The sequence below is a fragment of the Lampetra planeri genome, chromosome 50, assembly GCF_965212315.1.
Source record: "Lampetra planeri chromosome 50, kcLamPlan1.2.h2, whole genome shotgun sequence".
Taxonomy (NCBI): Eukaryota; Metazoa; Chordata; class Hyperoartia; order Petromyzontiformes; family Petromyzontidae; genus Lampetra; species Lampetra planeri.
In genome coordinates, this window is record NC_136156.1 from 1,095,813 (window position 1) to 1,121,858 (window position 26,046).

Here is a 26,046-nt window from a genome sequence, read left to right on the forward strand (position 1 = left end):
CGGCGCGTTGCGCGATGCCGTCACGGCGCGTTGCGCGATGACGTGACCTCGCCGGGGTCTCCGTGGGCCGAGTGGTCGCAGTCCCAGGCGAGTCGCGGGTGTAAGTGCGACACGGTTTTGTTTTTCTCAGTTCAAAACATCGACACACACACACACACTTACACACACATCTATACACTTACGTGCATGATGTATCAACGCGTGAAAATGTATTAAACTGTATCGCGAGCTGAAGCGATGCCACGTGGTTTGGCTGCGCGCTCGTCCACAGTGCAGTCCGTACAGTGACGTTAACGACCCGCACTGTACCCGCGCTGCCTGCCGCCTGCTGTCGGGTCTCCAGGCGCGGTCGGCCGCGCAGCATGGGGCCCCACCGCCTCTGTCGGCGTGGAAGAGTAGGCCAAACACCCTGTGGAGGGGCCAACTCGAGAGCTCGCTCCTGGCAGACGCGCGATTCGTGCCTGAACTTGCAAGAACTTTTGAGGGCTGCACCGTCCTCTGTGGTTTACTGAACGCAGTGTTGCATCTCGCCTGCAGTGGTGTTTGAATGTCCATTGCATCGCTAAGACTGTTGGGGTCCGAGACAACGTCTTTCGAGGAGATGGAGCGGTGAAATCAGCTCGTTCATCGCATGATCGTGAGAGATATCGACGCTTTGATGCGGATTGACCTTGGCCGACGACGACGACGATGATGATGATGGCTGAGCATTCTTGGGTTATATGCATACGACTGTGATTGTACCCGTACCGCCAGGCTGGAGAAACGCGCGTGCCCATCGCAGCGTGGCCCTCCAACCCCCTCACTCAGCCGCGCGTCCACCAGGTGGCGTGGTCGCCACGCGTGTCTGGGGAGCGGTGGCGCAGTGGTTAGCGCGCTGCGATACGAACCCGTCAACCCGAGTTCGGTTACCGCTCAACGACGACCAATATTACTCGTGGCGAATTGTTTGAACAGGTTCCCGGTGGGCCCTCCCCTAGGTCGACTCGGCCTCAGATGAGTACACGGTGCTGTTGTCTACACATGCTGACGTGCACTGTGTACAATGACTATGCCGGCCTTCATAGATGCTCAATCGCAGCACTTGCCCCAACAGTCTGTTAATGCCATGCGGTGGCGGTGGGGTCTTTGTGTGACAGTAACATCCACACTCATTTGCAGGACCGTGTGTCTATTTTCTCTGTACTCAAGCATACACTTGAAACCATTCTTTTATTTGACCAGGCAAGGCCCACTGAGCTGTATAAATGATCGCCCAAGGATGTGGCTTATCACGTGGAAATGTATTTCAGTCAAATGCTCTCATAAAGCATGCTTCTAAATGTGGAGGCAAAAACTGTAGGACCTCGAGAAAAATCCACGCGTCCACGGGGAGAGAGAGAGCGACTCACACAAACTACAAATATGCAGGCAGCTGCTGCAATGCCGAGGTTTGTTTCGGCGCAGATGTGACGAGTGGATCGTTGTCATCGTCACCACCAAAACCAGGAGCACTCGCTCGAGGATGGGGAATGATATCTTCTAGACATGGTCGGCATCGTTATCATTGTATCAACACGAGTGTGTGTGTGTGTGATCCATACATTTTGTTTTGGGTTAGGCCACGTGGTAGATTTATGCCAAAATTCTTGCCGTTAAAATGTCCAGTTAATTTGTATTGATCGTGGTGTGGTTGATCCATATTATAGTTTTTTTGGTTTAAATCGCGTAAATATTAAAAACCTATATTATAGATGATATTTGTCGTGAATTTTGGACAATCCCACACAGTGGAAAACATTCTAGTTTGCAAAACACTGCTGCGATTGATAACAAATAAAATAAATGCAAGCATTGTCGATTATTACATGCAATTATATGTCACGGTTATTATTTAAACATTCCCACATCAGTAATGTTATTTATGTCATCCAGGAAACAATAATAATAATGCGCTTTTCCAAGTAAATCCTCAGAATTTCAATATATTTTTGGCAGAGGTTCGTGAATTGATATATGTGGCCAATTGAATTCATCAGTTTTTAGCTTAGGAGAGGAAACCCAGCTTCCGAGAGAAAGCACGTGCATTCCAGGGGCTAACATTCAGAGCTCTGCACAGATCAATTCACAATGTATTTTCTCTACTGCTATCTCCTGCCCACCTTAACAACACAGCGCACATGGGAGTTTTTCAAATCTCTGCGTGATCCACCAACCCTCATCTCCAAAAGCACAGGATCACAGGCATGTGCTGTACCCATGTGAGACCCATGTGTTCATAGCACTTAGTTTCTCGATTGGTTTTCGATTGGTTTGTGTGCTTTGCAGGTTGCCGTGTCAGTTAATAGAAGGGCCAGACACGGTACACATCCACCATGCTTTTAAATTATCCTGTAAATTACATCTCGAGCATCTGTGCATTGGTCAAAGCGTGAGGGTATGAATTGTGCCTGGCTCACGTCACCAGACGTCGTCCCCTCCATGCTGTACACATCCACGGAACCTGACGCCACGGGCAGACATGAGGCCAGATGCGCACAGCAGGCATACATTGCCAATATAAGACGCAGACTGTCATCTACTCAAGTTTTTTATATGTCAAATATCAATCAAACAAAGGTTATCTTAAAATAGGTGTGTTTTCTATTTGTTGGCGTCCCATCAATCTTCTGATAGGGTATTAGTACAAAGTTTAGAATGTGTTCGGTGTAAATATAGCTGGTTCATTTTGCAGTAACAGCACTTCTTAATCTCTGATTCACATGAACCCGTTCCGAGACGCACTGCAAGTTGCAGGGTGGGGTGTCACGTTCATCGCTGAATCTCTAGGAACATGCAAGCGGTTCATCGTTCATTGTATTTAGAGAGGCGTAACGACATTGTGCTCGCCGCAGCGAACTGTAGCGACACGACCACACTCTACGGTAGCTATGGCCAAACTGTGCCACACGCCCTCCTGCATGGCCTTTTCTTCTGGTTCCATTCCAATGACTTATACGATGACGTACATATAGGTCATCGGCATGGGAAGAGGTTAAGAAACAACTCACAATTATATTGGTAACATACATTTCATAATAAATATGTTTTACTCGTTAACATAATATGAGTAGGATATAGCTATAAGTAAATAATGTTAGTGAATGCTAGAAGACCAAAATACATTTTTAAGTAAATACATTATTTTTCAAATCAGAATATTAATTCAATGCTTGCAACAATACATTTGCATGGTTTTGTCTTTACCGTTAGAAAATCCCCTGCAAAGTTTAAACATGTTGTGTCCTCTAACTAAATACTAATGGCTCACAACCAACTTCAGACATTGTCGATTATCATATATGATCACATGTCAAGGTTATGATTATTCATTGTGCATTGTTAATGTAATATTGAATATATTTGTTTTAACACGTTTGGGATCTCGCCCAAACGCATTGTGAAGGAATTAGAATCGCCGTCGTCGACAACATCCAGCGACACGGTGGCAGAGTTTTACGAGGCCACCGCACCGAGCTCATTTAAGATGCGGCCAAAGCTCCTCTACGATCGCCATGCTTGAACACGTCCTCCTGGAACACGGTAGTCCGGACGAAAGCTCAGCAGCCGTCGGATTCAACGATATTTCCTTTCGGTTTAACTGCGCGACTTCTCCACGCCGCATCACGTGTCTCTGTGCGCGCGCCGCGTGGCTCCGCCGAGAGCCCGCCTGACCGAAGGTGGATATAAATAATCGCGTGCATGTGACGGGCTGCAGGTCCGCGATGTAAGCGCCCCGCGCTGTCGCCGAACACGAGGGCCCCATGGCAGAGTCTGGCGTGCGGACATTCCGTGTCCCGGCGCGTCACGGCTACTCCGTCAAGTTCTCTCCGTTCTTTCCCGCTCAGCTGGCGTGCGCCGCATCGCAGTACTTTGGCATCGCCGGTAAACGCCGGAGGCTACGCGGCACGCCGTTTTTTTTCTTCCCCCCGACAGCGAGACAATTGCGTTTTTGTCGCCTGAATTTGGTCCCTCTCCGCCATTGTGATTGTTGTTGTTATTCACGCGCTGCGAGAGATCACGTGAACTCCGTGACCCCTTTGGCAGGGTCGCACAGCATAGGGGTGCCTCCTGAAATAGTAACAGGTGCCAAATATACACCGAGCGGCAGCACACGGGGTGTGTGTGATCGTGTGATGTAAATCGTCCACTGCAGCTTCAGGAAATATAAAGTCTGCGTTGTGCGAGAGAGTGAAGTGATAGCTTCACCCTTGCACAATGACATTTAAATATAGTTTGCTTATACAGGCGGTATTTTATAGGTAAATTTCAACACTTATTTTCATTGCTTTCAACTGAGGTTGGCAGCGTCGATAGCTCGTTGGCACTGTTGGTCTATAACATGGGGTCATGATACATCTCAAAGATCATGGAATATATATGAAACTTAAGTTCAATGTTGCATTCCTATTGGGGACTTACTCTATAGAAAAATGGCCAAATTGTTTAAAGGGTTGCCCAAAAGCTGGACACACAATCCAGCACAAAAATGACTATTTCAGCGATGCGTTGTTTTCCCCTGACAGCAACTTACATTAAATGTCGTCCAGATACTTACAGGGACAGACGCATTTTGTGAAGCCTTACACAATCCATACACGTGCGTGATTTTATTGTTGTCTAATTGTTTGGCATGTGGGAGGAAACTGAAGGACCTTCAGAAAAACAACTTAATCGTTCGGGGTGTGGGGGATAACACTCAACAGGACAGACAGGTTCATGAACACATTGTGTTTTATTGCCAAAGTTAGGCAAGCGTCCGTTTATCCGGACGGTGCGTTTGGTTGTGCGACCAGGTTTGTTGGGAGTTATTGTTCGCAGATGACACATTTGGGCGTGCGCCGAACTTTCCGGAGCGAAAAGACGTGAGGGCTGAACTTAACCTCAACAGATGTTATCGCCAACATTCAATGGGTGTGACTTACCGGCAACTGGTAATCCTTTTGGAATGATTTACATTAGCACTGCTTGTTCTCTAAAACTGATGTCCCATTCCTGCATGGGGTGATTGAGAGGCATATTGTATTTATAATGTGGCTGCATTGCCTGCCTCGTGGACAATATCCAAGGCCAAACCTACCTGGGAAATTGCCCATCTCATATAAAAGATGCAAGGTCTTCTTACAAAGAACTGGTTGTTACCCCATTAGAGCTATTCATAGAAGAGGTCACTGTCATAGGCGCCTGTCGGGGAACACAAACAAATGAAGAGACATCATACTGGACGCACGTCCCTTTATGGTGTGATGGCTCATGGATGAAACGGGCGACGGAATGGTGGCCAAAGTGAGTAAGGAATCCACGCAGACCACCACTGCGGAGATGGAGCGACGAGATCAGTTGACATGCGGGAGTGAGATGGGTGGCACCAGCACTGGACCGTAAGGGACAGGTTTACGGCATGGGGAGGTCTTCATCTAGCGGTGGATAGACCATGCCTGATGGCAAGCAAAGTAGTGGATGGTGGCGAGATGTTATCTCCCTCGCCTAGGATGCAGGTGGCCCTGGGTTCGATCCCAACCCTGGACGAACTTTTATCAATAATATTGAGTAGATTTTTGACGATGTTCTTTATACCGCGTGTTGTTCAGTACGATGTCCGACGTTTCGCTCCGCCTGCCGGGACCTTCAACAGGTGCGTGTTGAAGCTTCCAGCACCGGACTGGGTTTAAGCTCCCAGAATGTGGAACGAATCGTCGGACATCAACATGCAGTGCAATACAAACACATCAGAGAGCTGTATTTTTATCAAACTCAATGCAGCGTCCCCTTTGGATTATAATCAGACGTCACATCTCGTTAGAATTTCCACCAGAGCCTGAATGACAACCACTTAAAAAAATGGCTGTGCAAATGCAGAAACCCCATGTGAACTCTTGTGCCTGAGCTCATGCGTGTGTGGCGTGTGGTTTGCACGCAGGGTCTGGGAGCCTCTTGATTCTGCACCAGACCCCAGAGGGAATTACCGAACTGCGGAGGTATGCCCACATGTGTCTGTACACACACCACATGTTGATCAAGAATCCTTCCACTTATAAAGCCCTTCGCAGTCTTGGGTCTTTATATTTATGGGAAAGGGTTAATGTCATCTGGCCCTTCTGTATGGGATAGAGTGTTTCTCCCTCGCACGCACGGGATTTCTCCAGGTGCTCTGGTTTCCTCCAGGTGCTCTGGTTTCCTCCTACACATATAAATCCTCATTGGGTGGCTGAAAACACGTGAATAAAAATGCACCTCCGTGGGTTGTGGATTGTGTAGAGTTGTTCTTGAGAAACAGATTGTTTTGCGTGAGTGACGCAGCTCTGTGAACGCACAAAGTTATTATGAAGCCAGGGAGTAATTCCTGAGCGGACCTTACCAGAGGGCGGGTGTCAAACATATAACAGCTGCGTGATCTATCACGCGGAAGCAAGCTATAGTGAGTTTGAGTCCAAATGGCATTCATGTAACAACTAAATACAACTGCATCTTTTGATGCTGTAGAAAAAAATGGGGCATGCACATCACGGGGACAAAAGGAAACTTAATATAATGTTTATATAATTCTAGATTTGAAGCTTTCGTGACTGCAAGGATTCATACGCTTAGGTTTTTTCGGTAAGGTCACGTAGGTAAAAAAAAATAGAAATAATAATAGAAATATTATTTTATTTCTATTATTTTTTACCTACGTGACTTTACGGACAAAACCTAAGAGTATGTTTATATGATGTCTTAAGTGAGGTGCGATTGCAATAATGCTGTGTACGGCTCGTAAGGTGACAAAGGTTGCAACGAAAAGGTTTCGGTGATCTAGTCTTGCGCATTGGGATCCTAGGATGGATTGCGAATTATAAATGTGAATTATTATTATTAGTAATGATAAAGCACCGTAAGTCATGCTCTGACGGATGTGTCTTTGTTTAAATGTCCTGTTTAATTATCACAGCAGTGAGCGCTCGGTTCCCAAATATTTTATGAACATCAATGGCCACTTTTATTAATATCATTGACCATCACAACCTCTTAAGCTCTTTATGTTCCACTCTATATGCACGTAAGAATCTCAACTTTGGTTATGTGGAATTTCCCACATGGGCTCAGGACTGCCAAATTGAGATGAGCATGATCCACCAATTAGGAACATGGATTTGAGAACACACGTTGGGTCAAGGCATAATTCAAACTGTAAATAAAAGTGAGTGGGCTTGGGCAGGATGTGTCCGCTGGCAGGGATGTACGCCGATGGTCAATATTAACAATGGGAGTAGCTGCCAGGGAGTGGAAGACGTCTTAGAGGACCTCCACGGAGGAGTCACAGTGATTGAAATCAACTCCAGTGCAGGTGTTGGGTGGAGTATCACATCGCAGGCTCGTGAGAGATGACGGTGGCTTGGGTAGGCCTTCATCTCGCTGTGGGTTTATCGTGGCCGAAGATGTTCATCATCAGCCACACCTCCGATGAGCACGGTTGGCTACGTACGGTTCGAAAGAAGTTCATATGCACATCCAGCAGTCGTCTGAGTGTGCAGACATGCGTGGACTTGAACGTGTTGTACGTTGAGCTTCTTTCGCACCGTAGGTAGCCAACCATGCTCATCGGAGGTGCAGGGGGAAGGGAAACTAACTCAACACAAAAAGCAGTTCTAGAGAAATGAGCTTTCAATCGATATTTAAAAGTGCGTAGCTCCAGTAGTCTCCTGAAATCGGACGGAAGAGCGTTCCAGACGGCCGCAGTTTTCAATCTACGCGGAACGCGCGTATGACGGCGGCGGCGCGTGCCGCTCGCGCAGGTTCGAGTGGAACGACAGCCTCTTCGACGTGGCGTGGAGCGAGGACAATGAGCACGTGCTGGTGACGGGCTCTGGCGACGGCTCCCTGCAGCTGTGGGACACGTCGCAGCCTGAGGGGCCCCTGCGAGTCTACCAGGGCCACAGCAAAGAGGTGCGGCTGGGGGATACGTGCAGGCGTGCTCGTGTGTTGTGTTTTTGCTGCTGTGAGAAAATGTGCTTACGTGGAATGTGCTTATATTTGTCGTGGGTTCAACCGAGGCGCACACTTGATCTTGGAGGCAACACATTTATTAACTTATCACCACAGGGTAACAAAGAACATTACGGGATAACGACTTAGGGTGGTGACCGCCACGGCTAACTACACGCACCCTCGATAGGATAACTCTTCAGTCGGACCAGGACAGCTTAGACGCTGCCTGGTCTACGTGCGCGAAGGCCGAGGAGCGAGGAACGAAGACAGCGGATTTCTTCCCAGAGATAAACAGCTTCGGTTGGGCCCGGGATTCGGCTTTTATGGGCTCCTTCTCGAAGCCTCTGGCCCCTACATCACGTGTCCCTCTCACCCCCTCCTGGGCCCCCCTTGCCACCTCGTCCGGTCACGTGCCCTCTCGGGTTCACTCAGAGTACCATGGCATCGCAAAAAAATAAGATGGTAATCGGCTTAACTCAGCTAATGCCCTGCCCAACCGCCCGCGACGCCACAGGCCTGCAGCATGCCCCCTCCCCGACCCCTTGGCTCCTCCCCCCCTAGTACCCGATATAAACACGTGTCTCTAAATAGCCCTCTTCATATGCTACAGTAATTTTTGCTGGAGCAGTCACACCTGATGACGGATGCTTGTGTTGCTTCCGAAACGTCGTGATTTAATTTAGTTTTATTTTTTATTTTGTTTTCACCTATGTGACTTTACCGAAAAAACCAAAAAGAGTATGGACCATGTCCTCGCCCGACCTCTCTCCCACCGTCACCAGGGCTATGCCCCCTAGAGAGACTTTCCATGGCATACTCGCTCTGGCGTTAGAGAGAGACTTTACACACGCAGTTCCACTCTTCTCTCGGTACTGGCGCTACACGACCGTGACTCCATATACATCGCCACATATTCACTACTACGCCTGCTATTTTTTTTTTTTATCAGATAAAGCCCACTGGGCTATATCGATCCTTTTCAGGAGCCACCTGGCCACAATTGATAACTTAATGTTGAAATGTATAGCAGCCAAATGCTCTAAATGCACGTTCATAAATGTGGAGGGAAAAACCGGAGGACCCGGATATAAAATCTACGCGACCATGGGAAAAGAGGCACGCAAACTCCAAATCTACAGCAGGCGTCAGGGTCGGGATCGCACCCACAACCTCCTGTAGACCAGGCGAGGTAGTCAATATCCAGCTTCTGTGCTGTATTAGCTTGTGAGCCGCGAGAGTTTAAAGTGAATGGGCGAGGGAAGTCTTGAGTTAATATCTCAGCGACTGTCAAACACTACTCGGCTCGGAGTTAAACGATATAAGGAGTTCAGACTTAGTTTGGCATGAGATGGCCAAACAAAAGTTACCGTTCTGGCAAAGATCCAGGATAGTACGCGGAAAGTGCTGAAAGGGACTTCTTCTCCTGTCGCTGGCAGGTCTTAAAAAAATGTGTTGAAGGAAATTTTACGACTGTGTTTGAAGGCACAGCTTTGTCAGCATGCGCTATCCCCACTACTGCTGCGTGGGTGGGTGGGAGACACTTGTCTTAGGAATGTTCATTCATCGTCACGTCACTGCGTCGCGTGCTTTCAGATGCGCTTCTGCAGCCGTGCGGAACGCTCTTCCGATATTAGGAAGCCACTGGCGCTATGCTTTTTAAAATCTAGATAAAAAAAAAGTCATTTTTTGAGAACTGCTTTTTGTGTTTTAGTTTGTTCAACCCCTGCATCTGCTATTATCACGGTTGGCTACGTACGGTGCGAAAGAAGTTCAACGTACACACATGCGTTCTCCATACCACTGCATGGGTGGGAGGAACCTGTATTGGGAATGTTAATTCATCACGAGGGCATCGTGGTTTCCGTGACCCACAGTGGCAGAGCTGGGATGAGACATTCATTCTGTGCGATGGGTTTATCGGCCTCCGTTACAGATAAGCGAGATTGAAAAACGTAAAAATGCATTAGCGGACGGGTCAAATCCTGAGGCACTATTAGCCGTTGGTGTAAGGGCCGCAGCGGCAAATGCCTTTTTCTGAAGTCAAAACAGATTGTGGAGATATGTGGTATTTATGCATTTATTTCCCCTATCAACCCATTAAAAACAACACGGCGATCTATAAGCTCCATTAGGGACCCAATTGTGTTGGCGTGAGCATTCACGTTTTATTTTTGAATGTTATTGGATGGCGCACCATTTAAGTTAATTGGATTACAAAGAGGTCAATAATATGGTTGATTTAAATCGCTTGAGTTCTGACCTCTGTTTGATGCACTGTTTTGTTTTGGGGTGATTATTGTTCTGTGGTCACTTTCCATGAATGCTTTAAACATTTTTCACTTCCCTTCATTCTTTGATTTGCCGGTAATATAAAATTTTAATTATGTATCGACTCGGGACATAATCTAAAATACAACGCAAGCAACCATTCAATACGTGCTCACCTTGCATTGCAGCGCGTTTCCGTTTGTGTGAATTTGTGACCGCTCGTTGATGATTACGACGACGATGATGATGATGATGATGATGGGCGCAGGTCTACAGCGTGGACTGGAGCCAGACCCGAGGGGAGAACCTCGTGGTGTCGGGATCATGGGACCATACGGCCAGAGTGGTGAGTGAGCACGTCTCGTTCACAATTAGTGTTGTTCCATTTCGGTTTATAGCGTTGTCGATAATCGCATGGAAGACAAAGAGACACGATCGATTTTGCCTTTTACCAACCTTCGCCAACCAGCGCTGACCATTTTGTACAATTTTACAATTGTTGTAAAGCGCCTTGGTGTATGGCGCTTTATAAATCTACTAGCTTTACTACCCGGCTTCGCCCGAGACTTGGATTCTTGTTTTGGATTAGTACACGGCCTACGCGGAGGGTGGGGGGGGGGGGATGCGTGACGTCAGCAGGCACACTGCGTGACGCTGCCGCATGTGGGTGACATCACAGATGTGACGTCACCGCTCACTTGCCGTGCAAAATATATCCATATATCCATTATTGCGCCCCCCCCCCCCCCCCCCCCAAAATGCAGAAGTAAATTTTTATACTTTTTGCATTGTGTGCAGTCTGGAAGCTACCCACATGCCAAATTTCAAGTTTGTTGCATGTCGGGAAGTATGCTAAACATTTCGAACAGTCACACATATTCACAAATTTCCCTTTTACATATATATTAAATCTATATAAGGGAAGATAAGAAGATATGATGCACGGTTATACAAGCTCCCTTAACCAATAGACCGTGACGAGGCCATTATCCGCTCGTGGGCAAGGCCTGTCAAATTTTCGAACCATGTATTTTGTATGTAATCGGTTGTCGTGTAACAAATCGAGTTTGAACATTCTCACATACCGATCGGTTCGCGAAACTGAGAGATGGGCGAGACGGCCCGGCGAGGCCTTCACGCAGCGCTGGATCGGTCGTGGCAACGACGACGGTATTATTTCGTGACGCGTGGCTCCGCTGAACGTGGCGTTGTTTACCGCCGCAGTGGGACCCCGCGGTCCCGTCGTCTCTGGCCGAGTATCGCGGGCACGAGGGCGTCGTGTACAGCACCGTGTGGTCTCCGCACATTCCGTCGTGCTTCGCCTCCGCGTCCGGTAGGCATTGTTCGGCTCGCGGAGGAACGCGCCGCGATGAGTTAACGCAAGGCCGCAAGGAGAGATCCGCTACATTTGTAATCGTTGATGAGGTGTGGAAGTGTTAAATGTCTTCTAGATTTGAAGCTTTCGTGACTGCAAGGATTCATACTCTTCGGTAAAGTCACGTAGAATAAAAATAATAGAAATAATAGAAATAATAATAGAAATAAAATTATAAATCACGACGTTTCGGAGGCAACACAAGTTTCCGTCATCAGGTGGGACCATCACAGCTAGATTGGATACAGTAAATCTAGCTGTGACGGTCCCACCTGATGACGGAGACTTGTGTTGCCTCCGAAACGTCGTGATTTATAATTTTATTTCTATTATTATTTCTATTATTTTTGTCATTTATTTTTACCTACGTGACTTTACCGAAAAAACCTAAGAGTATGTTAAATGTCTGTTTACTCAATAAATCTTTCTTTTACCTACCAATTTCGTCCTCAATAAAGTAGTGCATCGGTGCACATTACAGCAGGATGGGAACGGTACAACAGGGGGAACAGCAACAGGAATGAAACACCAGTATTTGGCTGCTTTAAATAAGCCACTTCGTTGAGCTATCATTTGTGGCCGGGTCACTTCTGAAAAATATCTCAATAGCTCAGTGGGCCTTACTTGGTTAAATAAAAAAAACTTTTCATATTCATCAGAGGCAAGCCTTTCCATAAGGCAACAGCTGTTGACATTCCAGAACGTGCTACTTTTTTTATCTATCCCAGGATCCCTCTGCTTTCTTTCCAAGCGCAATCTGCTTGCCGCAATCGCTGTGCTGCTCCGGCCGACCAGCTGGCCAGCCAGCAGGGGGGAGGGCGGGTGGCTTCCTTCCTGCGCGGACATTACTCACTGTCAGTTTAACACGTAGTGCTGTCGCCTGATGAGGCTGGTTGTAATTACCGGCGAAACGTCACGGTGCTGGAATTGTAAATGTTGTGGGTTTACTCCCCAACACACCGCTGTGCTGAACTAGAAACTAATTGGCACGTTTTGTTTACGTGACAAACCTTACTGATTGGTTGTGTCCGGTGCCGGCTGGTTTAACGACACATTTATATTCACGCGATCTAACCCCCCAAAATAAACTTTAATGGGTTGCTCGTTGGGCTGAATGTTCTCTCGCGCTGTGCGCGTGCGCGCCGCTTGCCAGGCGACCAGACGTTGCGAGTGTGGGACGTGAAGAGCCCGCACGCGGCGCGCATCGTCATCCCCGCCCACCAGGAGGAGGTCCTCAGCTGCGATTGGTGCAAGTACGACCAGGTGACCGCACGCGGTCGTGCAGCGCTACAGCCACCAGCTAAACGGAGATCCAGGTCCGAGGACGTGGCGCCGTTGAGATCTTGGGCTGGAATCCCGCGCATCCACCTGTGTTTAATCTGGGTTGTTAAGTAGAGAGAGTTGATGGTTACCGATGACCGCACAACTGAATAACTCCTTTAAAAAGTTTTTTTTAGACAACGGTTTAATTTGCGGTCGCCTGAGACACGTGGCGCCTGCTTCTTGGACGAAGCGATTCGAGAGTTTAGGGACCGCGGCGTTTTTGACCTACACACATATATTTACATAATAAGGCGCCCATACAAAATGTAAATTGCTTTAAAGTAGCGAATTAATTGATTAATTTATTCCGAGTTTGATACAGGCGTGCATTGTCAGCGGATTTGAGTACGTGTGCAAAATGTGGAATTTATTAGACAACAGGAAGTAGACTAAATGTTCATTACAAGATTTGACCATGGCACAGGAGTCAAGTTAAGTAAAACCGTTGAAAAAAAAACCTCACACCAGAGGTCACTTGAAGGGCTTTCAGAGGTAGCTCTGTGTTGTCCGCTTCCATGGACCGTTCTCTTAACATGAAGGATTACATTACTTCTGCGAGAGATCCAAATGGATGCTCCTTCTCATAACACGACGCCAATATAATCTGCATCTTAAATTTGAATGAAAAAACCCGGGTAATCACTCAAGCCAGACTGCTCTTGTGATGTCACGTCGATGCATCTTGTCGAACAACTTGGGGTAACGCCGCAGGTGTCTCTGCATCGCGAACCGTTGGGTTTTTGTTTTACTTGCATCTTTAATTAAAAATTAAAAATGTTTTCCCGTGAACGTTTCCAGAATCTGCTGGTCTCTGCCGCCGTGGATTGTGGCATCCGCGGCTGGGACCTGCGAAACATCCGGCAGCCGGTGTTTAGCCTGCTCGGACACTCGTATGCGATACGGAGAGTCAGGGTAAGGGTTTCAGATTCTAGGTTTTTATGGCGTTTGTTTAAATGGCTCGTTTGTATGTGTGTTTAAATGTTTTCACACCGTACGTAGCCAAACGCGCTTATCGGAGGTGTGGGGGAAGGACAGCAAACTAAACACAACAAGCAGTTGAAAAGAAATGAGCTTTCAATCTGTGATGATTTAAAAGTGCACAGCACTCCTATCGAAAGGAAGAGCGGTCCAGACGGCCGCAGAAGTGCATCTTAGAGCACGCAATGCAGTGACCATCTTTGTTCGACGGTTAGACAAAATCTGCTGCAAAGATGACTAGAGTCTGCATGATGGTTTATGCTCCCTGACGAGATCGGCAAGGTATTGTGGTTCATTTGTGGTCAGCGCTTTGTGTGTAATGAGTGTGACCTTTTCAACTCGGTTGCCTTCCATCGCAACTCATGTCAACTGCTCCAGTGCCCTAGTGCAGTCGAGCCAAGGAGATCCTCCACTGACAGCGTTTTCCCTGTTTGGCACACAAGGTACACGTTGCACCGGCCTGCAAATCGTTATGACCTGCCAGTAGGGGGTGATGCAGTACACACACAACGTTGTCGCACTTCCGACTGCATAGCCGCATGCGAGTGAATTAAACCCAGATGTAGCGAATTTTGGGTGGATATGGGTTAGCCGCATGTATGCAAAATCTCTAAAAAAATTACTCGTATAAAGCGAGGGAAACCTGTAATTGATTGACTATATTCACTGTTGCGTAAAAAAAAAAATCCTGAAATGGATCGCAAACCTGAACTAATCCAATTCAATCGCCAATGGGATACATGTTTACAACTCTCACAGCCATGGGTGGGTTAGGCCACGTGGTCGCGGTTTTGTTCCACAATTATTTCCATGAGCCCCTCCCCCACCCAACAAGATTATCACATTTACAAAGATATTTTCTATCCGTGCCGAAATCGAATCGTGACCGATGAACCGCCTCACTGGTGGCTAAAGACTTCATGACAAAGTTCAACATCAACGCATGACGGCGTTTCACTCTAACTTGCTTTGAGCTTAGTCAGGGCGTGAACTCCACTCAAGATCCGAGTTCATTACCTAGTGAAGCTCAACTGGGTTTTAGCAAACAGTTTGTCGTCCACTGAGTCGACCCCCCTAGCGAGGATTTGGGGCCTCCGGTTATGAGCGGAGCTTTCTGCCCCAGCTCCACGCTGGCTCATTAACGATCATCAGTCGCCACCGTAAAAGTGAGGCCACCAGCTCGTTTAACGCAACGTGTTTCTATTTTGCAGTGTTCTCCATTTCAGCCTACCGTCTTGGCTTCCTGCTCTTACGACTTCTCAGTGAGGTGAGCAGAAGCCTTGTCTCTCTCGCCACATCTTCTTTGTGTGGCTGCTGGTGTTGATGGAGGCCAACAGCTGTAATTGTGCGGTGAGGTGGTTGAACCCCCGGATGATTGCGTCAGGATTAGCGGAGTGGTGCATCGCCGTGACGATGCCTCCTTCATTTTTGTGAATCGGATATTGCGTTGTTCCATATTCCGTGCTCTGTTCTTATCTCTCTAATGACAGCAGTGGGGAGTAGATATTTAGAGGGGCTGGAGGTGGTTACATTGTTAACCTTTTAATACAGGTTTTTTGACTCTTAATGTTTAAATAATATTTTCATACGAACACATGAAACAATTCGACTATAGGCTAATTCATAAGAAGCTATTATTATAAGAATACAATTTAAACTTCAAGTCACGTTTGAGTCAATCAGAATTAAATTAAATAACGAGATGGGTGGTGTCGTCACAACCATCACCACTCGGCTGGTTAAATGTCTGCTTTTAATCAAATTAACAAAATGAATAACATAAAAGATGTATTTTTACACATCCCATCCTTCCCACAACTGTGGGAAGGAGAAGATACGGCCCCATTTGTATTTTGTTACTAACGCTGTATTCTCCACTTCAAAACATCGTGGATAAGATCACATTTTGAACGTGTAAGATCTTTGAATGCAACATTGTTGAAAATTTACAAAAAATATAAACACAGGTGTGCAGCATTGAATATTTACTCAATTAACACACGCGTTGGGCTTAATGTTTTTACTCGTAAAATGGAAAATAGCAACCTCAGATTACGGACGTGTTTAACGTTTAAAATGGGTTTTTTGTAAGTGATACGGCCCCTCTTTTATTTCGCGTCCGTTGTTGCGTGCGTGGGCTTCGGCGCAGATTGTTTTTCCGTCGCACTTCCACGCGACACGGGCGGCCGCGCTCTTCATTTGCGGAGGCTCTTTACCTCCGCGTGACATTTGGAACGATGAATGCACTGCCGGTATCGCCGCTACGGCGAGTGCCTTTTTATCTGCGGCGCTGACAAATGCGCCCACCCGGATCTTATTTCAGATGCGGGGAGGAGAGAGCTCGCCTTTGCGCTCGGTTTTTATCTTTTTTTGTCACAATGGATGCGCGGGACTCTCCGTTCTGGCTATGGGGGCTCTCTCGCACTCGAGTGCCCTCCGCGCTCATCATTTTGTCTTGGCCACATCGACCGTCGGACGGGGGTCTCGCTTCGCGCGCGTCTGTGCGTGCGGCACGGAGCGCAATGTCGCCATGGTAACGCCGCTCGCGCGCGAGCAGCAGCAGCAGCAGCAGCGGCGAGTCCCGAGTGCTCGTTCGTGGCTTTCATTGTTGAGCTTCCGTTTTGAAGCGAATTGTTACATTCGCCATCGTCGGGTGCAGTGGTTCGCGAGCGGCGCTTTGAAGCTGCAGACCCGAGTTCGATTCCCGGTCACGGCGGTGACGAGTGATATCTGAACCGGTCCAGGGTGCGTCCCCTTCTCTAACCGACACTGACTGATCAGCATGAAGTACGGTCAAACAGCCTCCTTGATTGACATGGCGTTGCTATTACTACACAGTACATGTAGAGGATTGTGACTGTGTGACCGAAACTCTGATGGTCTGAAATGTGGCATCACTATAAGCTTAGCCTATGGCCTGGTCGTTGATTGGTTTTACTCGTAGGGTGGGGACAGCCAAAACTTCCATTTTGCTTTACAATCTCCTGATAAACACCTAGAAGTCTACGGTTATGTTCATCAGTTGAGCAAGGGATTTGCCTCCCATGAATTTCCCGCACCTCCAATTAGCATGGTTGGCTACGTACGGTGGCAAAGAAGTTCAAAATACATGTAGCCAATATAAATCTAAGACTACTAGTATATACACTCTCAACTATAGAACATATCTGGGCTTCTGCCGTGGTGTGATTGCAGAGAAAGCTAAAACCCTCCACAGGGACTGTCTGGAGATCCCTCGAGTGGAGGTCCTCCAGCCAGCCTTGGCATGAGTTGAACATTGCAGGCCTGCACCTTTATCCGTGTAATATAGCTGCATTTTCTACACGTAAAGTGCAGCTCGAATGTTTTATTCCAACTATGTGAACTCATTCAGCCGCGACCGACTATTTTAATAGCAGTGCTATTAATATCAATATTCAGTGTTGTGTTTATTTTGTTTCTCTTCGCCACCTTGGCACCTTGAGAATTATTTCGTCCGAGGTCTCGTAACGATAAAAAATCCTTGATTAAACAATCAGGCAAACAGCCTCTCAACAACAGCAACTTGTGTCTCAACTATCACCAGCACGTGTGACTAAACTCCACTCCCTGTTGACATCAAGTGCAACCTTTTTACAGGACTATAAAAATACATTAACAAAATTATCGAAAAAAAACGTCAGTTCATACATGTAATGCTCAATGCACACTTAGTTGGTATTTTATATTTTCATATCAACAAGAGTGGCTATTCATGATATTTTTGAGCTTTCATCTTTGCCCCCCCCCCCCGCCCACTTCGTAAAACATGCATCTCTTCGCTCCAAGTCTTTTCTCACAGGTTCCGTTCTGAATGACTCTATTGTACTTTTCACATCTGCAGCCTTTTGCCGGGAGCTATTTTAATTTCACGGCCTACGAATATAATAATAATAAAAGCCCTTTGCTACGCGATACAAAGCCGTGAACAAATCCCGCGATCGTTGCATCCCGAAGCGGCAGCGGCGGCGGCGTTGTCCCGAGCCCTCTCTTTGCGTTGCTTCGCACCGCCGCCCACCGCCGCGCAGAACCACGGCGCCGGGAGCGCCGTTTGTGCCGTTTGCTTGAGCGCCGATCCGATGCCGGCACCTCGCGTCATTTTTCTTTCTCGCTCACGGACAACGGGGGAAGTTGCTTATCTCTCGGAGCAGGAAGCTGCCCCTTCCATGTCGCGAGACGCTTTTTTGAGCGGCCGGTGCGGCCGCATAAAAGGATAATAAACGAGCGTTGTCGCCTTCGCTGTGAATGGGCTCCATTTGTCACCGCCACCGATTTTTTTTGCAGTCGCAGCGTTCGGCATGGGAGAGAGCGCTGTCGGCGGCACACTGCACCACACCGGCGCGTTTTGCATTCCGTACGATTCGATGGACCAGACCGCTGACGGAGCGGCCGCTTGTCGGCCCATACTAAACTAAAGCTATTAAACTAAACCATTTTTATTTCACCAGGTAAGGCCCACTGAGCTATAAAGCTCTTTTTCAGAAGCGACCTGGCTATCACCAATGATTGCACAACGAAGTGGCTGATTTGTGGAAATTTAAGGCAGCCAACTATTCTTAATGCGTAATGTCGATTCTCAATGTGGGGAGGAAAACCGGAGGACCCGGAGAAAAATTCACGCGACCACAGGGAGAACACATGAACTTCAAATACTTCATCATCGTCCTAAGGGTTAAAAAGATAAACGTTTCACGCGAGACAAAGTTCGCAGATTTATGTTCCCACCGAGTCAGAATCATGACAGCGATGAATTCTGGCAAGCGAACGACTTCCACTTAACACAGTGTGCAATAAAACTCACTTAGCCATACCCAGGCCTCATGTATTATATCCCCATTCTCACAAGACCAGAGCGCAGATATGCACGCACTATGAATCGTCAATATCATCAGCCATTGTCTATCCACATCTGGACGAAGGCCTCCCCACGCCGTCACCATCCCAAATGCTCCAGCGGTGCGAGCAACTATCTCGCTCGGCACAACGACCGATCGATCTCATTGCTCTACCTCTGTGGCGATATGTTAACTTCCTCGCCTGATATGCAGGAGGTCGGGAGTTCGATCCAGACCCTGACGCCTGTAAGTTTGGAGTTTGGCTACGAAACATTTTCCCTTGATAAGCCACTTTGTTGAGCTATCATTTGTGGCCAGGTTGCTTCTGAAAAACAAGCTATATAGCTCATTGGGCCTTACCTGGTAAAATACAAACTAGTTTAGTTTTTTGACAGTTTAAGTGACAACATCAAATTTTTTCTTCTTCAAAAGCCGTAGATTATTCTTCTCGTTTGTAGTACTTGCACAAAATTGTGATTTTTAGCTCACAACTCGGATTCGGTGTGCCACCTTCGAAACACATTAAATCATTAATGCCCACAGCTGGACTCGATAACCCCAGAAAAATGGCCTTGAAATTGTATGATATCCCTCTCAAACAATACACACAGATCTTTTTTCTCCTTTATGTTAGCCGCTTAACCCCCACTTTTTCCCAGCCCTCTTTAGTTTATTAAAATGAAGAACTGCCTTAACATGAAATGCGTACAGCCTGTACAGTCGAGCAGTATGTTTTGTTATAGTGTGCCATGCGTCGGAAATGTGTATAAATACTTATTTTTAAATCCCTGATGTTAGTTCAACAAAAATGCATTTGTGTAATTGACATTTTTAAATAACAAGGAAGAAAAACCACGCGCACACATGGATTGGATTCTCTTAACCCTCTCCATCGTGCAACGGTCCTCGAATGTATTCGGTTGCTACTGTAGACGATATGTCCCAGCTTTCATCACGAGGTGATGTCGCGTGACGCCGCACCACGTGTGACGTCGCGGGGTGAGGTCACGTGTGATGACGTCATCGAGAGGGGGGGGGGCGAGCACATGTCGCGTGACGTCATCATCTTGGCCGCCAAGGATAATCCCTATAGTTCTGCTCTTCACTGCCAAGTTTTGGATAACTTTTTATTTTATAGGGCCTCAATGCCGACGTAATTTTACTCCAAAATTTGATTTTGGAGCGTGGACCAAGCTTAAATCTACGAACTAATATAAATACCTAAAACATGCTGACTTAATGAACACTGCTGGTGTGGTCACTTGGTCTGGTTTTGTCTCCTTTCGCAGGTTTTGGGATTTCCAGGCGCCCGTTCCCCTGCTCCAAACGGTGGAACACCACACGGAGTTTGTTTGTGGCCTCGACTTCAGCATTCACACACCTGGGCAGGTAACGTCGCGCATCAGGTGCTCAGCCTTAAACGATAAGAGGCCGTGGGAGCATGCGCTGCCAAACCCAGATGGCATGTTACATAGCCTGGGATGGCATGTTACATAGCCTGGGATGGCAATTATAATTAGAATATTTAGACTGGAGGAATCCGATAACCTATGCAGCTCTTCTTCACAGATGTCCAGTTTGGGCGGGTCAGCGATGTTTTGTGATTATCCATTCGTGGTTTTTCTATTTGGGCCCTGTCATGTGAATATGGAAGTTCCACTCCTGGCTTATGGCATCTCGTGGAGGTGATTTCCACCCAATTGCTCACTCGCGCATCGGGCAATTCTTTAGTCAGTGCTTGCCCATGAGCCAATTTTTGAGGTTCTGTGTGTTAACAAATTTTGATGGATTTTCAGGCCTTTGTTAATCCACTGCGAGATGAAGGCCTCCCAACAGCTTGTGTGTCATGGGAGTTGCCTGACCATACTTCACTGGACTGGTCACTATGAGTTGACAAAGCGGAAGCCCACGACAGGTCCAGATATCACGCGCCAATGCTGTTTACTGTGGTCGGGTATTGAATTTAGGTACATTGGGTTCATGGCGCAGAGCGATAACCACTACACCACCCCGTAACTAAATTCTTAATATAAAAAATGCACTTATGATAAAATCCATCTTTGAGGCTTGCCATTTATAGACAATTCTAATATAATTATACAGTCCCTTTTTCCTAATGCACTCTGTCATTCTTTGGTGTGTATAAAATATTATACTTTCCAGCCTTCTTTCAATCTACGACTAGATGAAAGCCTTTCCACACCTTGTGGTCATTCACGGTGTTTGACCATACTTCACCACGCTGGTCATTGTACCGTGGGGGGCGGTGATGTCAGCTGATTATAGCAATCAAACGCAGGCCACGTGGTTCGTCGTTCATAACAGTGTGCTAACCGCGGCACCACCGCTCCACCCTGTATGTACGTACAAGCATGGACATTTGTCAATCCACTGCTGGATTAGCCCCCCCTTCCCACGCCGTGCAGGTTGTGGGGGTTGTTTGACCGTACTTCACCACGCTGGTCGGTGTGGGTCGATGAAGGTGGGGGCCACAGTGGGGGTGGCACCATAGTAGCACTACAGCTTTATATTCTGCTCTATAGATGCTATTTCTCTGTATCAACATCTTTTCACCTCGATTGTCCCTTGAGATTGAACATCTCCTTTGTAAGCGTGTCCAGGGTATCAGTTAATAAATAATTATTTGTATTTGTAAGGCGCATTTCATCCGTAGATCCCAATGTGCCCCGTGCATGTTAAGCAGGAAGCAGACAGACCATGCAGGGTAAATGGCCAGAACTAGCCGGGGGAAAAGGCCAATCGAAAGAGTTGGGTTTTCAAGGCCGACTTAAACATATCTAATGGTTCTGATTGGCTTATTAGCAAAGGCAAATAATTCCAAAGCTTGGCAGCTGCACTCCAAAAAGCCCAATCACCCCAGGGAAATGAGGTTTGACCTTTGCTCGATCAGCAATCATGCACGGGTTTTTGTTGTTGTTTGGTATCACCGTTATAGTTAAAGGAAAGAGCCGATGACGTATTCATTCATTAATTTTAAACATCTTTAGTTTGGAACAATGCTCGTGCTGATGCGTCAAGAGGGATAGGATACGTGGCGGAGTGTTGTTTCTTTTCTCTTCTTGTGGCGTCGCTGCGCCCGGCTGACTGGCACCTGCGCCAGGTGCGCGGCAACGGGAGGACAAAAAGGGAATAAGTGAACGTCACCGCAGGAACAACATCGCGGTGATGTTGAAACAAGGATGAATCACAGCATCCGGGCAAATTGTCGCATTTGAAAAGGCCCTCTCCATTGTGCTCCGTACTCTGTTTCTATGTCGTAGTAATTGTTTTGCATTCAGCGGAAGAGGTTTTTAGCAGTGCGATCGTGGCCATGCGACACTGACTGTGGAGCGCATTGTAAACGACTGTAGCCTGCGCTGCTTCGACGGAGGAGGAATAGAAAAACTACACAGACTCACTCGTGATGCCCGCTCCTCGTGCCCAGCACACCTTGACGTGGTCATTTAGCTCCTAAATATATTGCCATACGAAATAATAGAATGGTTTCTAATCTGCATATAGACTCAAAAAATGTTTTACTTGTTAAGCTGTGATCAGCTAAGCAATTTTTATTATACCAGGTAAGGCCCACTCAGCTATAAAGCAATTTTTCTTTCAGAAGCAACCTGGCCACAAACTGATAGCTCAACGAAGTGGCTTATCACGTGGAAATTTATAGCAGCCAAATACTCTAAACACGTGATGTTGATTCAAAATGTGGAGGGAAAAAACCGGGCGACCCGGAGAAAAAATCCGCCGTGACAACGGGGAGAGAGACACGCTTTGTCTTCCTGCATACCAGGCGAGGTAGTTAACAGCTCGCATCAGCGAATGTAGCGGTGAGACCGTGATAGTTTCCGCCGCCCTTGGCTAGTCGTTTCCGGCAGGTTGTGTCCACGCGGCGCTCGCGAGCGGCCACGCATAGGCGGCTGGCGCTGGCCGGTGGCAGGCGAGGGGCACGTGTTGAAATATTTGCCAAGCGGCCGGGGAGCGCCGCCTCGCCGAACGGAACCGCCAGCCAGCGTTGGCGCGTCACCGCCCTTCCCGTTTGGCGCGGCTGGTAATTTAATTGGAAAACCGAGGCGAAGAGCCGTGGCGCTAAGAAAGACGCCTTTGAGGATTTTTGACAGGCGTTGACACATTGGAGTGATCCGTGCCGCGACAGGGGGGGCTGGGGCGAGGGGTGGAGGGGGTGGGGGTTGCTGTTCAAACACCGCTCGCGCGCTGCCTCGCTAGGCCAACACCGCCGGTCGCGTTTGTTGTGACGTTACTAAGGGTTGTCTTTTCTCTCTGCACCGGCAACAAGGTTTGAGCAGTGATAACACGCACGGCGATTCATCGATCTGCTCTCAGAGTGCAGGTGTTGCGCTCTGTGTGTCGTGGTCTAGGATATGAATTTGGCACGGTACTTTTTGAGTGGGGGGGCGGGGGGACACCGTTGATGGAAAGGTCATGTGGTCAGGTGGGGGCAGTGCCCACCAAAACATTTCCTTTAATTTTTTATGAAAGATGTTAGTTTTTTTTATTAATAACCATAACTGGTGAATCTAAATCGTTTTCAAGTGTTGTGACATTTCCAATAAATTTGAAGTGATTTAAGGTCCCCCTCGCAAAAGAGGGTTTTCAACCTCAAGGGGTTTTTTTTTTTAGCTGGTTGAATAAAAGTGAAACAATCTAAATATGGGGCGACCGGTTCGCATGGGGGGGGGACAGCCCAGTGTCGCTTCTGCCCTCCCTCCCACCGACTGCACACCACTGGGATTGCCCCGCCTAGTGCATTGAAAATCCAGAGGTGTTTTTGTAATGCAAAGTTGTATTTCAAATTTCGAGTTGTATTTTCACCACTTGACCTATGCTACTTTGGACAGCAAATAAAGGAAGCGCCCAATCTCGTGTGTTTCTGTAGCCACTTCCACGATTTCACGGGCTTCATTCAAATTCACGATTTCTCTGAGCGCTCTGTTGCGCCCCAACTCGCAGCCTTGGGGGTGGTGCCCGGCCAGATGATTCCCCACTGACAATGCCCCCCCCCTCCCTGTCTCCCTCTCTCCCTGTCTCCCTCTCTCCCTCTCTCCCTGTCTCCTTCCCTCTCGGGTGGTTGCAGGTGGCGGACTGCGCCTGGGATGAGACGGTGCGTGTGTACGTTCCTGGGTGTCTGAATACCGCTCCAAGCTGACCTATGGAACCAATGATCTATGACCGTCCTCTCTCCAACTCCCTCTCCCCCCGCCCCGTCTACATCGCAGTTGGCATTGCCGCTAAAATTGCCGTCACAGTCACTGCCATCAGTATTAGACTTGTTTCGCTCTTTTTATTCCGGGTGCTTCAAAAAATGTTAACACTCATATGGCACTATCGTTTTTAATGACAAATGAACGGATAATACTACACTGTGACGTGATAGCAAATGTCTGTTAATAGCTTCAAAAAGTCTCCACTTGTTCACCATCATTGTCAACGCGTGCCTGGAATCTTCTCCAGGTGGTCTCCAGAGCGCAGAGGCACATTTCTTGTGGTGTTGTTGCAAATTCCCCCTGTATATATAATCAAAGGAAAGATTATTGTGAGTTCACTCAGCCGTCGTTGTGAATGCCGTTACCGAGTACTGAGAAGTTTCCTCCACACATCGCGAGCGTGGCGACACGGGACGTGAGCGGTGGAGCGATGGGATCTCGTCGCGCGTGGGTTAACAACGAAATGGAACGCGGTGGCATTGCAGGACTCTGGTGACGACGTGGGGGGGGGGGAGGCCTTCATCCAACAGTGGAAAGAACACGTCTGATGATGATGGTGATGATGAAACATCAAGAGGAGTTAACCACGTGTGCGCGCGCGCGGTGGTGACGTCACTGCGCGCGTGGTGCCACCCGCGTCCCACAGCGTCGAACCCGGGTTCGTGCGACGCGTTGGCGTCACGCCTCTCCACCCACCCTCCACCCGGGCTGTGGATCACAGTCGGTGGTGGAAATTAAACAATCCACTGCTGGATGAAGACATGTTGGCGCAGTGGTAACACTCGTGCCTCGGAGAGATTAGCACGGTTGGCTACGTACGGTGTGAAAGAAGTTCAACGAGCATACAGAGAAGGGTTCAGGGTTCGTCACATAGCTAAAATAAATGACCCAATGGAACTGGTGTTGGGAAAAGATTCCAGTGCTGGAAATTTCTACCTGACAATTTACTCATTTGGGATCACACAGCAGCGCCATCGCCCCCTCCTGCAAAAAAATAAAGACTTGCCAGAGACGGCATGGGCCGCCACGGTGGCGAGATGTTGTCCGCCTCGCCTGGTGTTGCAGGAGTTTTCTTCGTGTTCTCCCCGTGGCGGCCTGGATTTGTCTCTTCTTACGAGGATTTGGCTGCTGTGAATTTCCCCATGATAAGCCACTTCGTTGAGCTATCAGTTTGTGGCCAGGTAGCTTATGAAAAAAGCGACGTATCTATGTGGACATTACCTGGTATAAAATAAAAATAAATAGGTTAATAGGTCGGGCTTTCCTGGCTAAGCACGCATAGTAATACATAATACCTCACCATGTCATATGGAGGTGGTTTGACCATACTTCACCATACTGGTCAGCAGAGGTGTGGACTCGAGTCATGTGACTTGGACTCGAGTCAGACTCGAGTCATGAATTTGATGACTTGCGACTCGACTTGGACTTGCATAACAATGACTTTGTCCCACCTATGAGATGTGGACTCGAGTCATGTGACTTGGACTCGAGTCAGACTCGAGTCATGAATTTGATGACTTGCGACTCGACTTGGACTTGCATAACAATGACTTTGTCCCACCTCTGCTGGTCAGTGCAGGTTGGAGAAGTGGGGGCCCAGGACCAATTCAGATATTGCTCGCTACCGATGGTGTCTGTAGCTGGGAATCCAACTCAGTCGTTGGGTTCGAAGCATATTGTGCTAATTACTGTTGCATCGATTCATCCCGTGGAAGTATTTCACAAATATGAATGTGGCCGAGAATCAGACTCTTGATTGCTGGATATGTTAAACTGATGAATGTTAATGAGGCGCAGATAATACAACATCATTGTGATATGATGGCGTGTGTAAAAAACATTTTTGAAAATTAAGTATTGGAAATAGAGATTAATTGTTTTTTGCCGAATTTTGTTTTGCATATGGTGACATTTAATGTCAGTAAAATTATTTATGTGATCGACACACAGAAGATGCTTTAAATGTACCTTGTGATGCACTTTAAATAAGTATAACTGTACCCTTTTAAAATACTACCCCCTTATCAAA

General features: G+C 47.5%; 1 protein-coding gene across 5 annotated transcripts; it reads left to right on the forward strand.

Moving 5' to 3' along the window:
• On the forward strand, window positions 1-26,046 carry PEX7 (peroxisomal biogenesis factor 7). 5 transcript variants are annotated; one of them, XM_078616423.1, is made up of 12 exons: window positions 25-100; window positions 3,425-3,561; window positions 3,737-3,903; window positions 5,939-5,996; window positions 7,791-7,941; window positions 10,520-10,597; window positions 11,476-11,584; window positions 12,780-12,889; window positions 13,748-13,861; window positions 15,139-15,194; window positions 20,070-20,169; window positions 23,885-26,046. In XM_078616423.1, the coding sequence occupies exons 3-12, from the start codon at window positions 3,783-3,785 to the stop codon at window positions 23,954-23,956; spliced, it is 969 nt and encodes a 322-aa protein (XP_078472549.1). In that variant the 5' UTR covers window positions 25-100; window positions 3,425-3,561; window positions 3,737-3,782; the 3' UTR covers window positions 23,957-26,046. The 5 variants fall into 5 exon arrangements, with proteins under 5 accessions (XP_078472550.1, XP_078472547.1, XP_078472549.1 ...); XM_078616424.1 differs by lacking the exon at window positions 3,425-3,561 and having other exon boundaries at window positions 1-87; XM_078616421.1 differs by lacking the exon at window positions 3,425-3,561 and having other exon boundaries at window positions 17-100.

Bases quoted from the DNA above. Each gene is read 5' to 3' on its own strand.
- PEX7 (XM_078616424.1), top strand. From the start codon at position 3,783: ATGGCAGAGTCTGGCGTGCGGACATTCCGTGTCCCGGCGCGTCACGGC. The intron at 15,195-20,069 runs GTGAGCAGAAGC...CTCCTTTCGCAG, and splicing joins TCTTACGACTTCTCAGTGAG to GTTTTGGGATTTCCAGGCGC. The intron at 20,170-23,884 runs GTAACGTCGCGC...GGGTGGTTGCAG, and splicing joins GCATTCACACACCTGGGCAG to GTGGCGGACTGCGCCTGGGA.